Source organism: Symphodus melops (genome assembly GCF_947650265.1).
Source record: "Symphodus melops genome assembly, chromosome: 11".
In the NCBI taxonomy this organism is placed as follows: Eukaryota; Metazoa; Chordata; class Actinopteri; order Labriformes; family Labridae; genus Symphodus; species Symphodus melops.
In genome coordinates, this window is record NC_136701.1 from 23982489 (window position 1) to 24000520 (window position 18032).

General features: G+C 43.5%; 1 protein-coding gene across 6 annotated transcripts in view; it reads right to left on the reverse strand.

Moving 5' to 3' along the window:
• LOC306832215 (glutamate receptor 4) overlaps positions 1–18032 on the reverse strand; it is a 115805-nt gene that overhangs the window by 16459 nt on the left and 81314 nt on the right. For 5 of the 6 annotated variants that reach the window (XR_013780198.1, XR_013780199.1, XM_079356709.1 and 2 more), the window contains exons 10-11: positions 11768–11974; positions 6916–7289 (exon numbers count right to left, since the gene is read on the reverse strand). Coding sequence is in view for 4 of the 6 variants with exons in the window: in XM_079356709.1 (XP_079212835.1) it covers positions 6916–7289; positions 11768–11974 (581 nt within the window). In the remaining 2 variants the exon portion in view is untranslated. Of the gene's footprint in view, positions 1–6915; positions 7290–11767; positions 11975–15894; positions 17151–18032 lie in introns of those variants that run through there. The other variant, XM_079356711.1, reaches the window with a different exon arrangement.

Consider the following 18032-nt stretch of genomic DNA (forward strand, 5'->3'; position numbering starts at 1 on the left):
CAAAATACACATTTTTATTCATGAAAGGAAAACTCAAAGATGAGAAGGAATTACTGTCTTTTGTTGAGGGGAGAATAAATGACACCGCACAGAGTTTTTGAAAGAATAAAAAGGATGAGGTAGCGAGCTGTCATCAACAGGCGGAAAGGCTAAAAGGCTAAAACCCATCAGTGATAAAAGGCTGTTTTGAATAAAAGGCCCAGACCACGTGTTGGAGAATTGACATACTTGAAGCCTCCATGATCCTTTATCCTTATCTCGCCGGCCGAGCCTGAAGGGTTCATATACCATCAAAGATGATCCCGGCTCTTAAAGCTCGGATGTTCTGCAGAACTCATTGACCTGTGTGCTCGTGATAACATCTCCCTATTAGCTCCGTGTGATTCCTGCGACCCCCCCGAAGAAAGTTCCTCTGTTTGATCCTAAATGGATCTGCTGCTCATACAGAATATTCACTTTATTAAATGTTTAATAACTTCTAAATCACCCAAAAATACAAATAACAGCTGCAAATCGGTTCTTCTTAGAGAAGAGTCAGGAAGTGTAAACAAACAGCTTCAATCTGATTGGACACTCAGCTGCTGGACAGGAAGTGATCAGAGGCAAAGCACAACATCGACAGCTGTTCTTGGGGGGAGTGGAGGCTGCTACGTAAAGTAACCATCAGAAGTAACCCGAAATGAGAGCCCGAAACCCAAAGACTAACCCGTGACAGCAGGTCAGATTTAAGTGCCTTGCTCAGGGGCACGTTGGACTTGTCGGTGCAGAAGCTGGGGATCGAACCCAGTTCTTCCAGGTCAGAAACGACGACGACTCGACCACTGAGCCACAGCCTCTCAAATAGTAATCATTCAAATCCTGTCTTACTCTCGTGGCGTCACTTTTTTCTTTACTGCATGTTGTTTATAATTTAAAGGCAGAATTTCCTTTTAAAAAACACAGACGAAGATGTAAGCAGATATTTAATTTGGTTATTTACAGTAATAACTCCTCCTGTGGGCAGTGGTTGGCAGTAAAGTAAAATATAGTCAATACTGTACATTAATTAACACTTTGATATACGATATATTCTTTAAATATTTCATTACGAGTTTAGAGACCGATTAAAAACCTTAAGTGGAGGAAGTTAAGGAACTCTTTGTTCTCTGTAAGTTGACTCATAACTTCTCCTCCGTGAGCCTCATTAAATGTAATTTATTTAGCGTAAACGTGGCGATCCTCACAGCGCCTCACAGAGAGACAGAGTAAGTTGCTGCAGGATGAAAGTTAGGGCCGGGAATGTGTAATTTGCTGCTGAACATCACCTTTTTATTTCCCCGTCTCGACTCCCATCTTTGATCTCGTCTTGTGAAACACCGCTAAGTTTCACCCCCTCAGGCTTGCAATAAAGCAATCCTCAGCGCGGCTGCACGAAATACAGATGCACTTGTAGCATTAAGAGCTCACAAGGAGACGACGGCCCGAACCCAGGAAACACAAACAAGTATTTCAGAGGCTGCTGGAGATGTTTGTTTTGGACGACGGCTACACAGTCAGCAATATCAAAGCGGTAAAACGGGTAAATTGGCTCTTGACTTTGAAGCTGGAGCAACACTGTACATACAGAGGCAATAAGAGCCTCCAGCAATACTTGTAATTTGCAGGACTGGTGGGACGAATCAGCCGAGTGTGACGAAGGACAAGCCCTGCTGACATAAGCAATAAGCTGTGCGGCAGAACCGCCGTGTGTCAGCCGGATAACAAAAGCTAATTGGCATTGAATAAATTAATAGAATAATGGGAATCATGAAGATAGAGACCACTTTAAAGTCGTTCCTCCTTTTCAAACGCAGCTTTAGTTGGCCCAAATCCACGACTCAAATTAAAAGTAACGCGCCGTCTGTAGCCGACAGGAAATTCGCCATCAGTATTCAGGCTCTCTGGGCTAATCAGGACTAATCAGGCCAATCACTGCGCTTTCATTAGCTCGCCGGTGATGCGGCGACCATGACTCAGCAGAGGAGACAAAGATAATCCATCTGAGGCGACGAGATGGAAATGACTGACAACGCTCGCAACAGCCGTGACCGATTAAAAAGCTCCAGACGGCTGCTGTGATATTCATATCGATATGTTTGGAGGTGCAGCGATGTGACACTCTGCCGTCTCCGGAGAAAAAAAACTTGAGCTTCATTCATCTGGGATTTGTCGTCAATTAAAATGACTATCATGTCACCATTTTATTTAAGCTCCTCTCTTCTCCTGTTTCCACGGAGACATTGCCATCAGAGACCGGGATATTAATCACTGAATTAATTATTATGGGCTGCCTGGAGGGAGCAAAAGGGGGTATTAACCCTTATTAACAGAATGAGAGAGGGGGGGGAGAGGAAGGCGGTCGGAGCTATTTCCACCTCTCTGCGTTTCCTGTTGGATCTGTGTCATGAAATGAGAAAAAGAAATGAATTCAAAGAGTGAACATTTGAAATTGGAGGATCAGGGGCGGCCGGATAGACATAAACCCTTTGAGTTCATCCTCAGACAAAAAAAAAAAACTCATTTCAAATTTTAATTAAGACAATCAATTTAAAAACAATCAAAAAACGAATTATTAAAACAGAAATCAGTTCGGGAGCATTAAACATTTTGTACGCTCTACGAGGTTAAGCGAAGATAACCACTTCTGTTTTTAATTTCTACTGAAAACAAGCTAAGCTACAGTCTGAAGTACAAAACCTTAAACCGATTCAAACACTCAGATAACTGCTGATATTGCATGAAGCGTTTGAGGAACGTCCGTCCCGTCTCTATGACAATCGTCTGTTGACAACGGCCTCTGCTCTGTTACTTTTTACTGCTGTGTTTGACATTGTTTTTTTAACCCCAGCTGACAAGGGGGTAAAAAGCGAAGAGGATGCGGGTCCGAAATAGGATCCGTATAAGAGGCAGAAGTCCGGGGGGAACATCACACATGTATAAAACAGTGTTGAAAGATTTTCAACGAGCTTTTTTTTATCACTTCAGGCTCGCAGTGCGGGTCAAAGGTCGGGCTGTAGGGAGCTCAGGTTAAGATGAGATGATGCTCTACTACCTGGATATAAACGAGCACATTGAATAGATGGCGTCTCGTTGGAGCAGTGAGGTTTGTCTGCACTTTAATGGAGAAAAATGAAAATAAAGTTGTGCCTGATTTAACTGGCATATCAACGTGGTCATTAATCTGCAAGGAGGACTGAAGGCTTGTGCTGCTAACGCTGCTAACGCTGCTAACATTAGCCACACCTTTCAATTCAATATCAGTATATGACTATTCTTGAGACGAGTCGACTCGTCTGCATTTAAATCTACATTAAACCAACCTAAAGCTGTTCCTATACAGCTGCCTGTCAGAGCTTCATGCAACAAACACTGGAAAGTGTTTGTTCTTATTTTGTAATCCTTCTTCAGAGGATGTTGTCTCTCAGAAGTTTCTCGACACTGTCTTGCACTCAGATTGATTTTTCGACAGTCCGGCCAGCTCGAGGCTGCAACACATGATCGAGCGCTGCAGCCCTCGGCCCCAATTCGGCCCCGTTCACCTCTGCCCCTCGTCGCTCCCTCTTTGCCGTCTAATCTCCCCTGTGTGCGGGGATTTGCATGTTGCCCTGTCAGGCTAAACTGGAGTCGAAGAGCCTTCTGAGCTCCGGGGCCGTGTGCTGATGGATTGGGAGCGGCCTGTGGGATTAACAGTGACAGGTGGAACCACAGGCGGAGACAGAGAGGGGCTGAAATGTAGACTTTTCATTGGGATGCAGACATTGTTGTGCGGCTCTAAACTCCTTATCTGCAGTACACAGGCGGAGATGTGGCAGGCAGGGGTGGTTATTATGGTGGTGAGTGTGAACAAAGCGAGTCTACTTCTTAAATGAGTGGCCTTAAAAAACAGATACAGACGCTCTACAGTCTCCTCTATAGGTTGCTTACGTGACGCCGGGCTATTATTGTACCTCGGGATCCTCCATCTTGTGTGTTTCTCTGCTTTCCTCAGCTGGGAGGGAGGCTGAAAGATACAGGCGTGTTTGGTTCTCCTTTCATCTCCGGAAATCTTAACCAACTCTATTACACTGTAAGATCCATAAGGGCTTAAAGCAGATATATAAATATATATATAAAAAATATTTTTATGAAAGACTTTAAATAGCTATAGGAAGCGTCTTAACAGTTTCTTAAAATAACTGAAACAAACTTTAAGCTTGACAGATCCATTCAAAGAGCTGAGAAAGGCTTTAAGAGATATGAGAAACCATTAAGAAATACAGGCTTTACTAGTTTTTATGTTGTCAGCGGATAGAAAGCGAGAGCGTGATGACGGACAGGAAGCTGATCTTCGATTGAGAAAAAAAAAAAAAAAAAGACAATCAGCACTTTAAAGCTGGAGAAGTACGAGGGAAGAAGCCCCAATTTCTCCACCCTTCCACCAAAGTGCACCTTGCTTACTGGACTACAGTTTGCAGGTCTGAAGCCCAAGGGATTATGGGTAATGAGTCCAGTGAATTTGGCCAAGGGGGGAGAGAAAGTAACAGACGCAGTGAATGACAGCTGTGTGTTGTCACACGGGATTCAGACAGACTCATGGCCGCTGATGTGAACGCAGCTCAAACACAAACACACACACACACACACACACACACACACACACACACACACAGGCATGAGGCTGCTGGAGGTGAGATCCTTATTACTCTAACAAGCTGACAACATTGTGTATGCAAGTCAGACAGAGGAGAGCAATGTGGCTGCAGAAGAGAGAGAGAAAATCAATACCAGCAGAAGAAACACATGCTCTCTCTCTCTCTCACACACACACACACACACACACACACACACACACACACACACACACACACACACACACACACACACACACACACACACACACACACTGACACACACTCAACAGGTTTACAAGAAGTGGAGATTAGGGCTGCATGATGAATCGTGAAAAGAATCCTGATCTCGTTTCACACATACATGCAATCTAATGTCTACAGTAAGTGATGGCGTTTCACTTGCTCCTTTGTCCCCTCAGTAAATTTATTTAATGGTATATAAATGTTTCTGTCCTTTTTTTCATTAAGTTTCTACCCGCACAAAAACGAGCAAAATGCACCAACTGAAGCTTCTCTTACCTCCGTTTTAACATTTTTCTCCGGCTGCCCGTGTGATTCGACTGTGACATGATAACAAGACCTGTTGTGATACGTGAGACGCAGGAGAAGTGTTTTTTCTAGTTTGAGCCCCCAGAGGAAAATACAAATGTGTACTCATGGTTTACAAGTTCCTACAGTAAAGGCAGACTTGTAAAGTTGTGCAGAAAAGACACAAATCAGATCGCTTAACAGTTTAAAAGAAAGAATCGTGATTTCAATTCTCAGAGAGTCAAATCATGAGTCGCATTTTAGCAGGAATTGTGCGGCCCGAGGAAGAATAACTCAAATGGACCTAAACTGCATTAATTTGTCACCTAAAAACTTCTATAAATAAGCACAATTTAAATCCACCTTACAAAACAATAGATAACAATACATCTTTTAACCAGTAGAGGGCGCTATCTGCTTTCAGTTTCTCTTGTTCTCGTAATGTTTGACACAAGGCCACTAGGAAAACAGTTAGACAAAAACAGAATGCAAATATTGCCAAAGAGCGATGAGTGACACAAAGAGCACAAACGACACGATGCAGCAACAAAATGATGCCACGCTGTGAAGCCCGAGACACCAGGACATATTAAAAACATACACTAAGATAAAACAACACATAACCATCCTATAGATTCAGTGTTAAATGATGAAAGACTAAATGGAGCTTATCGAAATTATAGTTTACGTTTCTTTTATGTTTACAGTCAACAACAATAAAAACTTAAAGTCAATAAATACTTAAAGGTCACATATTCTCCTCTTCAGTGTAAATCAGTGTCAGAGCTCCTCTTCAACATGTGTGAGAAGTGTGTTGTTGTAAATCCACTCTGATCCTGTGTTTGATCATGTCTATAAACCCCTCTATTTCAGCCCTGCTCAGAACAGGCTGTTTCTGTGTCTGTAGCTTTAAATATGTAAATGAGCTGTGTCTGGCCACGCCCCCTCTCTGGAAGGGCTCGGGTGTACTCGCTGCTTTCTGGCTCCATGTCCTATTGTTTACGGTGAGAAGGCAGACTCAGAGGGCAGAACAAACACCTAGCTGTGGGAGTGTCACCCACCTGGGGGAGGGGCTACTGCCCTTTGTGATGTCATGAAGGGAAAATCTCCAAACAGCCTGTTTGAGCACACATTTTCTAAAAAGTGGAGCAGGCAGAAGACAGAGAGGATGGACTTTTCTCCTCATTGGGGGGTTTGTAGACAGACTAGAGACACATGTTAGTGTTCAAATCCATCATAAAGTGATTTTGAATAATATGTGACCTTTAAACTGGAAAAGAAAACATCATTTTAAACAAGCTGCGGCTTGCTTGTGAAGGTCAGCTGTAAATCAGGCTTAAGACGAGGGAGCTGTCAGGAGCGGTTAAACATTTAAACCATCTCTTACAAACGATTATTGGTAGACTTTTTGTTCCATCTCGTCACATTCATAAGTGGAACTACACATTTGGCACTTTTTAATTTGTAGTGCTATAGGACACACAACACCAACTCTGATCAACAGACTGAGGCGTGTTTCTGCTCGTCACAGGAGGCCGTCGATACTCGTTCAGCTTTCATTGATGTCAATCAAACAACTCTGGAACAATAATGATGGAACCAGATTGACAGGCGAGACAATAAAGCAGTTGCTCAGACTAACACAGACACACATCTAATCTGAGGTGACGGCACATTGTGATTATAATCAACCTGAAAGTTGTGTGTCCACAAGCCTGCATCAGCGAGAAAAAACACTGAGCTTAAAGAGGTTTCTTACCTGGGGGAGATGTCACAGCCCTGCTGCATGAAGGCGCCCAGGGAGAACCAGAGGGAGTTGAAGATACCAAATTCATTGGGGGGCTGGTCACTTGGCACACCGTCGGTGCCCTCTTCGGGCTCCTCAGTGTGCCATTCGTACGGGCTGAAGCGGCTGACCAGGAAGAGCACCACGCTAACGCCGATATAGGCGAACACGATGCACATCCAGATCTCGTAGGCCAACGGGTCCAGGAAGGAGAACACGCCCGGTTTGGATTTCTGGGGCTTTTTGATCATGATGGAAATGCCCAGCGACATGAAGGGCTTCGAGAAGTCGATCACTTCCTCCCGGACCAACGTGATAGTCAAAGGGGCCACAGCGATTTCCGCTTTCTGCGGAGGAAAAGGAGTGTGATTAGCCTCCCTGACTGCAACTCTAAAATCCAAATGATGACAGATAAACAAATGCAAATGATGGATCATCTCTCCAAAGCCGTGTGGCGCAACAATCAAACATCACTTAGTCACATTTACGACATGCTGGAGGCCAATAGCCAGCCAGCCACCAGGAAACAAAACAACAACAATTACCCTCTTATTCTTTTCTCCTCAGCTCATGTCATTTCTCCCTCGACTGAGCAAATCTCAAGTTTATACGCATGAAGAATTCATCTCAGAGTGATCAAGTTGAGACAGAGGGAGAAAGAAAAATAAGAAATTTCACCCCTCCCCGCCCCCCCCCCCCCTCGAAAGCTTAGAGGCTTAGCTGAAACTGCAGGAGAATCAGCAAGAAGGATAAAGTCATGTGTCCGAGAAATGTGCTTACAGCACAGGAAGGTGAAAATGGGATACAGAGGCACCTCTGAGGTCTGCAGAGGAGGAAAAAGTGCACGCCAGCTCGGTTGAAAAGCCATACAGTTAGTGACTTAGCAACAGTTGTGACCTTGTCTGTCTGGCGCCGGAGCAGAGGGCTTAATATCAGCAAGAATTTAAAGTTTCATTACGGCCATCTTGACGCTGAAGGAGGCAGGAAAGGAGGAAAAAAAAAAAACATGGACGAGGAAGAGAAAATGAAAGAGATTTAAGTTCTTTCATCCTCAGCAGAATGCGTTAAGATGACAGTCTCGGGGCGTTCGGTGCGTGCTGAAATACACGGCAGGTTAAAAGGAGGCAGGGCTTTTATGTGGCAGCGCCGCTTTTCAGGGAAGAAGCGGGCAGAAATGAATGGTCTAAGGTGGGGAAAGTGCTGACAGCTCCCGTGTCCTCAGACGGATCCAGGAAGGCTTTGCCAGCGCTCCGAATCACTCACGAGATACCGGATGGTATAAAGTGGCGTCAAAGGCAGAACTCAGGGTTACAGCCGGTTTCCTCCTCCTGACACTTTTACCCAGCATGCAATGCATTTTTTTTAACCTGTATGTGCTGTGTAACTCGCTCAAATTCACTGAAACACATCTGCGGTGTATGTTCTGGGTGTCTGGGGGGGATTAGATGAGAGAGCATAATGTGGTCCACATCTCCACACTTAAACATCTCAACATCTGGGAAATTTAATATTAACCGAGCCCATAAAAAAAAAAAACACCAATTAGAGCCAGCAGCACCTGGCACGTGTTTGTTTGCATCACAGCTGCTGTTTGTCTGTCTACATGTTACTAATGAAGGCGTGACGACTGAAATGCGATAACGCAAAAACATGTCGGCAACCGTGAATTCATCTTGACGAGTAAAGCTGTCTGGATTTCTTCGGTATTAAGACACGGAGGAAATGCTCCTATGAGGTTTCATATCTTTATCTTTAGGTTTCTCATATCTTCTTTTTTTTATTATTTACTGACCCAGTGTCTGTTCCTATTTATGGCTGACATATTTTTAGAGGTGTGTAAAATATGGTCCAAAATCCTTTTCCCCATGTTCCTCTAACTCAAACATCTGTCTACAAACCCCCCAATGATGAGAAAAGTCCGTCCTCTCCGTCTTCTTCCTGCTCCACTTTTTAGAATATGTGTGCTCAAACAGGCCGTTTGCATTTAAAGCGACCGACACAGAAACAGTCTGTTCGGAGCAGGATAGAAATAGAGGGGTTAATATTAAGCTGCAGCCTCCGGTCCTGATAAATGAAGTGTGAAAATGAAATAAAAAGGAAGTGTTAAATCCTGCAGTTCTTTGCGTGAGGAACACAGGAAGTCACAGACACATGATTGGGGAAAAAGCCGTTTTTACAGCATAGATAAACACGTTTACAGCCTGGTACAAAAGATTAGTTATCGTCATCACTGACACAAACTGTACGAGGAATTTAAACAGCTCCATTTTGATTTTGAAAAAGATTTGTGTTATTCAAATTTGGGGGGCGTAGCAGACATGATTGACAGGTGGGTGCGATGAAACGGTTGTTCCTCTGAGAATACCGTACTCAGTGCTGTGTCGGCTATGCATCTTTGTCTTTTTACTGTCTTGATTGCTCGGAGACTTCAAAGGCAGATAAACCAGTTGGAAATAAGAAAACACAATTTGTGCTCTTAAACTGACTTTTACAGACAGTCGAAGGATGAGGTTTTTTCTCCTGAGTTGAGTTATCTATATTTAAAGGATTTTACCCCTCGTTTCCTCAGCTCTCGCAGACAGCGAGTGTTACGGCTCTCACTGCTTGTTATAAAGTTGAAAATAGACTGCACTCTTTACTCCTGAATGTGCTTTTGACCATCCTGGTTAGTCTTTACAGCTGCAGAGCTATTGTACTGCCTGATCAGTCCTGACACTTCCCCGAACCATACCTCTCCTCGCCGCAGTCGACTCCTCAGTGAGTCACCGCCGCACAAAAGAGACGCAGGTGTGACAAATGCCTCTTTGTGGAAAATGCCACTTAACTCACAGCAAAAAGAGGACAGGAAAAATGTATCTCTCCCCCCCTGCCCCCCCCCCCTTTTTTGTCTCAATTTATCTGAAACAAATTGCTCTGCTACGTCTCTGAATACTAAACACATCATTTCCTGTGGAGCTAAATTGAAGCAAACTTGAAAACTTGGTAAATATCGATTATTCTGAGGCGCTGGTTTGTAAGGAGCTTGATGTCCAGAGGTCACTGGAAGAGAACTACCAAACTCGACATCCGAGCTTGTGTTGTTCTTCCTCTCTGATGTTTGTCTCTTTGGATTAAAGCGTCTGCTGATGAACTGCATAATTGCAGCTCTTACTTTCTTAACGTTATACGAAGGCATCGGCTAAATGAATGGTAGAATGGTTAACACTTTCTCTTTTGTTCAGAAACATGGAGTGAGAACATCCGTTCATGTCTCATTTATATCTCAGCCTAACGAGCACGAGGCTCTCCTCCCACAACAAGGTCAGCAGCAGAAACACACCTCGCCTCCCGGATCGAATCTTCACCTCAGAGATTCTTTAACGACCTTCAAACCCGCACTCCTCCTGCAGCTCAGACCTGATACCTCTACTAATCCCTTTCCTTCCTGCGAGCATTAACACCCTGAAGAGATTGATAGTGTGTTTACAGTGAGATTTCAGATGGGTTTAATTATCTGCAACAGCAAACAGCGCACATCGATGTGCTTTAAACGTTCAGGGATTCAATCAAACTCTGCAGATGAAGAAGAATTTAAACTTTCTGTAAAAGCTACATATGTGCGCAACAACTTCTCGAAAAGGGATTTACCTGATATAGATTCTGTTAAACTTGCTGTCAATTATGAAATCTAACTCACTCTAAGACGAGGAAGAACATGCTCTCCTCTCCTAAACTGAGCACACACACATTCAAATCACTCTGCAATAATTCAGAACTGCAGGAAGGAGATCGGAGTCAGCTCAAAGTTCACAGAGCAACGTGCAGGTCTGTTGCCAGTTGTCTGTTTAGGAGAAGACAGGATATGTATCTGTGATGCTAATTTACACCCTCCAGAGAAGAACATCCTGGTATTTCCTCCTGCTGCACTTCCTTCGCTAACTTTTCTCCGCCTGACGCCAAACGAGATCGAAGCGTTTACTTCCTGTTAAAAAGACAGACAGTGCGTTCGTCCAATCAACGACGATTATTGTGAAGAGCAGGTGCCTACCTTTCCTTTTTGAAGTCATTGCTGTTGTGTGTTTTGTGATTTGCACTTCAGGGCCACCGTACAAACGATATCGATGTTAAACTTGAATTTCCCTCGGGATCAATAAAGTATCTATCTATCTATCTATCTATCTATCTATCTAATAAGATCAACTCGGAGCAGCAGACTCGAGAGTCTGGCAGAACTCAGTTGTTTTGATCAAATTTAAAAATGCACTTTTATCTGATCATCTGAGCTGTGTTTGTTTTATAGGGACCATCATTACTTTATTGTTAATTATTAATGTGGGTGTGTCAAAGCTGTGCTCGAGGGTACAGCTAGTGCGCCTCCTAACAAATCAACAGATAGCTTTATATGCTCTTGTCGAGGTTTTTTTATTCGAGAATTGATTGAAAGTTGTTTACCATCCAGGAAGAGCTTTTTAACCAGCGCAGATGTAGTTCACTTTTTTTTTTTACGACTTTATTGTGATAATTATAAACTAATCAGGATGACAAATGGTGCACAAAATGTCCCGTTAGAAATCTTTTGCCGTCATCGACTCTCTGCTTAAACTTTGAATGAAACCCGACTCCAGTGACTGACTTTCATTTTCGAAAGACGATGAACGCCGAGCCGCCTCGGTTTTATTTCCATCTAAAGATTTGACGACGACACGTCGCTGTCTCCTGATTATCCCCATTAATCTTCCTGACAGCTTGAAATCTACGTTTGAATGAGATAATGAAGCGTGGATCAAAAGTTAACGTCAGTCCAAATCAGAGCAAAATGTGTAAGTGCAAAAACGAGAGCTCTTACCCCGTACACCAGCTCCCCGACCATCCCGTTCCAGATCTTCGTCTCCGGGTCCCTGGCGCCGTATTTTCCATCCGGGACGATGGAGATTTTGTACTTGATGCCGATGTGTTTTGCGATCTCCGAGGCCAGGTCCACGCAGTATCCCTCGTACTGGTCGTTCCCCTCGTACATCTCCCAGTTCTTCTTAAGCATCACATAGGGACCCTCCTAAACAGGGGACCATAACCAGTGAACCAGACCGTCAGACAGACAGACACACGGACACGACGCCTCGCACCACAACAGACAACAAGATGACAAACAGGAAGGGCAGCTCATTGATACCAACCAGGGCTGAAGTTAAAGGCAGCCTGTGGAGTCTTCCACCACTAGGGGTGCTGTGGAGCAATGTTTAAATGAGCAGGCCGCCTGTTGTGTTTGTGCAGGTGATGCAACATACGTTCATATCGACAGTTAATGGCAGACGCACTCTTAAACACATTGAATGAAGCCCACGATTGCAAGACAGCGAATTTAAATCCTGAACGATTTAAATGTTCTGTAAAGCAGCGAACGGCTGTCGTGGTTTTGTAAACTTTTTTTTGTTTTACGCAAAACTCACGAAAAATAAAAGTTTTCGATGTGAGTTTTTTTTAATAATTTAATTATTGTATGCATGAAGTTGAAGTGAGCTGATGATCGGATGACGTCTACATGTCTGATATGATAGATTTGTTGTTGTACTTGGTAATAAACATAACAGAACAGATTTTAAAATGATTGGTGTCACTTTTTCGTTTCCCCCCCTAACAGAGTTTTTAAGGTCACATTTTATGTTAAATCTATTTCCCCATGTTTCTCTAACTCTGACATGTGTCTCCAGTCCTTCTGCAATCCCCTTTAAAAAAAAATATCTGCGCTCCAGCACCACCTGAGCGTATCACAGATGAATAAAAGCATGACGCAGCTTTCAGACTGACTACAGACTCGATCCTCGCTGCTGTGGGAGGTTTTTTTTTTTTTTTTTTTTTTTTTTAATGCTGAAGATAATTTAGAGTAAAATAGAAAGAGATGCATGCGTAATCATAATGACAGCTTGTGCTTCATATGCACAGCTCAGACGAGGGTTCAGACAGGAAACTGAAAAAAAAAAATCTTCAAAGAATTAATATGATGCATGATACACAGAACCAAAGAGAAAAAGTTAGAGGAAAGTATGACTAAGCAGAAAAAGGGGAGGCAGGCATAAAGCTGAGGGGAAGTGAGGAATGAGCAGCAGTCAGACTGAAAGGCTTAATATCTAAAACGAGTGTGACTCGACTCGAACACTTCCAGTAATCGGCCGCAGTTACATCAGTTGTGACAGCGGCAGGTTATAGATCATTAGCCCCACTGGGAGAGAAGAAAGTGATTTAAATGTAAACCTCGTCTGGTTTCTGGGGTCATATTTCTAAATAAATTACGTTTGTCATGGAAGGCAGCATATTGCATATTGATAACAGGAGCTATTTATTCGTCAGATGTGGTTGCTTGACATTGCCACGGGCCGAAGCAAGGTAACAAAGACTCGACAACGAGGGCAGAATGATAATGCACGGCTTAGCCTGCGGCAAAAAGGGAAAAACACTAATGTGTAGCATAATGAAACTGTTGCATGTCGAAATTCATAACAAGAAAATATATCTTAGAAAATGCTCTTGCATTACAACTTCCAATCTTAGTTGGTGTATTATTTAGCAAACGTGTGCCTAACAGAAGATCCACAAAATATAGATGAATCCTAAAGACGGGTTATTAGTCAGAATACGTCATTAAGCAAAAACAGGGAAACCTATTAAGTGCCCATGACTTTGTAATGTTCAACACCGAGGTTAATATGTCCTGAAATAGTGATGAACATACTGTTTTACATTTCTAGATTCTCCAATCAGGATCAGATGAATCTGCTTTAGGACAGACTGCACAAGCATCCTTTATCCTTTATCCTTTATTTAGCTAAGCTAAGCTAGCTAAACATCAGAACCAGCAGTATCCTGTTGAGGTTCGTGGTGATGTGATTAAATGTGCCGGATACTCAAACTTAACGTGGGAAACATTTCAGCTCCGCATGTTGAAGTAATCCTGGGATAAACCTGCAGAGGGCGCTAAACGGCTTCTTCCCTGATGTGAAACGATGTTCAAGCTTCTACGTAACATCGTCTCTCTTGTCCAAGCACTGGAGAGTAGCGGCCCTCCTCTTGCAGCCCTGCAGCCTTCTGCCCCCTGCAGGCCTGTCGTTACAGGTGAAGTCAGCATCCTGTTGCTTTTACTCGACTCGGCTACGGCAAGTTCACTCAATGTCCACAAAAAAAGCTGACATGAAAGACAACGAATCAGATTTCGTTTTGAACCGTTTGGTGGATGCTCGCCACTTTTAATGTTAGCAGACTCAGAATCAAGCTAGCTGGAGTTAGCACCGCCCACTGTAAGGACAATTCACAGCAGGGGAGCATACACAAACATCACATCCTTTGAGTCTCCTCCAGGAAAAAAATCGTCTTTTACATAGAAATAAATCAACAGGCTTTTAGAGGAAACAGAGAAAGATGGAGAATGTCTAATTTTTGAAGTTGAGTAATAATCCGTCACACAGAAATGAATACATGTAAATGTTGCACATAATATCTTTAATGAGAATCACCCAAATGAATGATGGAACTTAATTTACAAGTTGAGCTTCGCAGATGTTTTGGATGATATGAGAGCCCTAGCACAGCTTCCATGTTTGTGATTTATGAAAGCAGGGTGCATGAAGTCGCTGGCAGCCGGAGGAGCAGGATAAAGGACGCAGTCAGTGTTTCTAACACGAGAGGGGATCAGTGTTTCAGAGGTCATCACAGAAAAGCTCAGTATGGCTGACAGGCTAGTCAATAATCCGGGCCACGCTGCCTCAATCATCGTCTAATGAGACTAATTAACATGCCATTAAAGCACACACACACACACACGCACACACACACACGCTACAGGCTAAGGAACATGCGTAAGAACAAAGGAGTTCGCACATCAACACACACAGGTCAAAAACTGTGAGACTGCGCTTCGTGAAATCGTTCTGTTTGCTTCTGTGAGCGAGCGTTTTGTGTGTCATGCAGGATAAACAATCTGTCGCTCGTTCTGTTTAAACACGAGCACTAATAGGCCGCAAAATGGTTTGTCCATATTGTATAATAGCGTGACCACGAAAAACATTTTGTGAAGCCAACACACAAGCCTGGTGCTCAGTAAGTGACTCATTTGTGAGTCGCAGTCATCAGCAGCCACTTCAGGCACTAATTACATTTTTATTTGATTCAATTTGGTGGCATGACATTGAAAACGGGGCAGCACATTTAAGGCACAATGTAGAAATAATATTCGCAAATGACCACTGTCCTTTTTTTTCTCCCCGCGATGAAGTGCACTCGACTGGCAGCGGCAGCCTTTGTTCAGGGTTTTAGAGCTTCAATCAAAGCAGCACAGCTTTAACCTGTGCAGGAGCAGTCAGGCTGCTTCTGCAATAAAGTAAGTGAGGAGCGCAGGTGGCCTAGTGGTTAGTGTTTGAACCCCGCGTGCAGAGGCTGAAGGCCGAGAGAGCGGACGACCCGGGTTTGATTCTGACCTGTGGCTCGTGACCTGCATGTTGTTCTTCTCTCTCTCTCTCTCTCTCTCTCTCTCTCTCTCTCTCTCTCTCCTGACTTTAATACCTCTAAAATAAAGGCACAAAAAGCCCAAAAACAAATCTTTTCAAAAGTTCAATATGACGTCGATGAAAAAAAACCAAACTGCTCACTCGAGATTTTTCCTGAATGAATATATCAAATTGAGAGCTCAGCAGTGAGTATTATTCCTCATGTACTACAGTATGGGAATATTTCGGGTAGATGCTTGTGGATTATTTTTAACTACAACTTTAAAACAGTCAACTGTTCATTTTTTTAAAAATGCATATGTTGTTTAAAAGCTCAAAAAAAGAGTTGTGTGAATTTAGATCTTGCTTAGCCGTCGCTCCTCTTCGGTCTGCAAACACCAACGTTGAAGCGTCTGTCTGTTCGCGATGTGAACTTACATCCTTCTGAGACACTGGCGAGGTCGTGGAGCTCTCACTCTGTGCTCGTCGCTCATTAATCAAACACGTGACTCAACCACGTCATATTTTACAGGCTGGCAATCCAAGCGGGTGAATTTTCATGAAGGTCACTGCTGCACTCGTATGAAGGATGCAGCCCACTTTTTAGATTAAATACATGTAAAACAAGTTCTTCCTCTACATCACATTCAACGTGCAAAATAATACCAACAAGTTACTTTGATCTCTTGCTCCCATCGTGGTGATTGAAGTTATCGTCCCTGCCTCCTCTTTAGTTCTGCTTAGTTAACGATTTGAGGCATAAAAAGTCAAGTCAGCCGACAAAGAAAGAAGCTAATATCAGCGTTGTGCAATCAGCAGCATGATGACTTGTTTACAGGCTTCTGTCTGCACATATTGAACATGTCCTTTATGACAGCTGCTCAGACGATCCTAAGACACGGAGGCAGCTGTGAAGAGATACAATGCTGAGACACTTCATTAAGTTTCTGCTAAACAAACGTTACTTCCATGAACATTAAAAGTGTGTGTGTGTGTGTGTGTGTGAGACGCAGCCGTCATAATGAAACTATAATATCATGCAGCATAAAAGCTTGATGGATATGAACGGGGATGATTATGAGCGCATTAGTCTCTCTAAGCTGTGTTAGAGCTTACAGGAAGCCCTCGCAGGGTGTAATGGACTGAGCGGTGGAGCAGGTAGTCGGAGGAAGTGACAGATTTAGAGCATTCACTGAGACATAATGTATAATCACATTCTGGTGCTGCTTCACGTTACAGTCCAGGGTCCATAGATCTTCTCCTAAAATGACAACTTCAAAAATCAGGGTGGGGACTGAAGCCGTGATTTGCCACACAAACGCACCGGGGAGCATGACGATGCATGAAGCTAACACACACACACACACACACGCACACAAACAGGTGTAGAGGGAGCTTTTATGCTAGCAAACAGACTCTGTACGGTTAGCAGCTGGGGAGCACATTACAGCCTCAACAGGCGTCCGTCCTTAAAGAGAGACAGTGTCTTTCTCCCTCCATTTGCATTTCATTTTCCTCTCGAGGGGCTCCATTACGGCTCTGAGCGGCTCCATTTCTTGTTCAGTTTTCTGTCCATTAACATAGTTGCCGAGTGCGTCTCTCTCTCTCTCTCTCTCTCTCTCGCCCAGTGTGTGTCTTTAGGGCTTCATTTTGGCTCGGGCTGCAGTGTCCATCAGTCTCCCATTAAGGGGCTTTCATATCCTGCTTGCGTCCAACTGGGGCTCAGTTTCTTAAAATGGGGTTCCTCATCAGGGGCTGAAAAGAGGGAGGATTGTGCTGAGCTGTGACTCTCCATTCCCCCCCCTCCTCCTCCTCCTCCTCCTCCTCCTCCTCCTCCTCCTCCTCTCAGCTGTTACATCAGGATGTTTTACTGTAGTCACCCATGTCAGAGTCGCTGCTACAGCCAGAGATCCACATGTCATGCAAAGGCCATTCATTCAATCATGTGTAAAATAAAAGTCTTTTTTTTTTTTCCTGTTAAATTGGAACAAAAGCCTCAGTAACGGCAGCTGGTAACGGAGCTGTTCGACTGCGTTTTGAGATGTTTATGGTGCAATAAAAGACACTCTCAGTGATGGTCGTTGACGTTTTATTGAAGTTTCTAATGAAGTAATAAAAACAAAGCTCCCTTAACTAAGTGTCTCTTTTACTGTTAATGCTAACAAAGCCTGTGTGTGATGCCTAACCTCTGCTAAAGTCATCATCAGGGCCTCCGAAGGTGAAGTGCTGAAATCTGATCCTTGCACGAGACCTCTCAGGAAACTCCTGGATAGACTGTCATAGTGTTACATATGTAAGATTAAGGCAGACGTGTGGTAGATAGCGGGTGGGATTTTTCTGCTCTGAGTTCAAATCAATTTGGCAATCTAGATACCACTCCTGTAGTCTGCTCTATTGAGGCTGGTTTAATTGGATAATCGGTATCTCTAACTTTTATATATATGAGGGGTCTCCCGCAAGAGTGTGTTAACGTCCGCCCCAAAATAGCAAAGAAGTCCTTTAACTCAGCTCTGAAGGCCGCTAATAAAACTTTACGAGGGTGATACTTTACACTGCAATAAAAGAAGGAAGTCTAACGTAGATTCTGCACACAGCACGTCTATATTTAGCCTCCACTGTTGATTAAACACGGCGCCA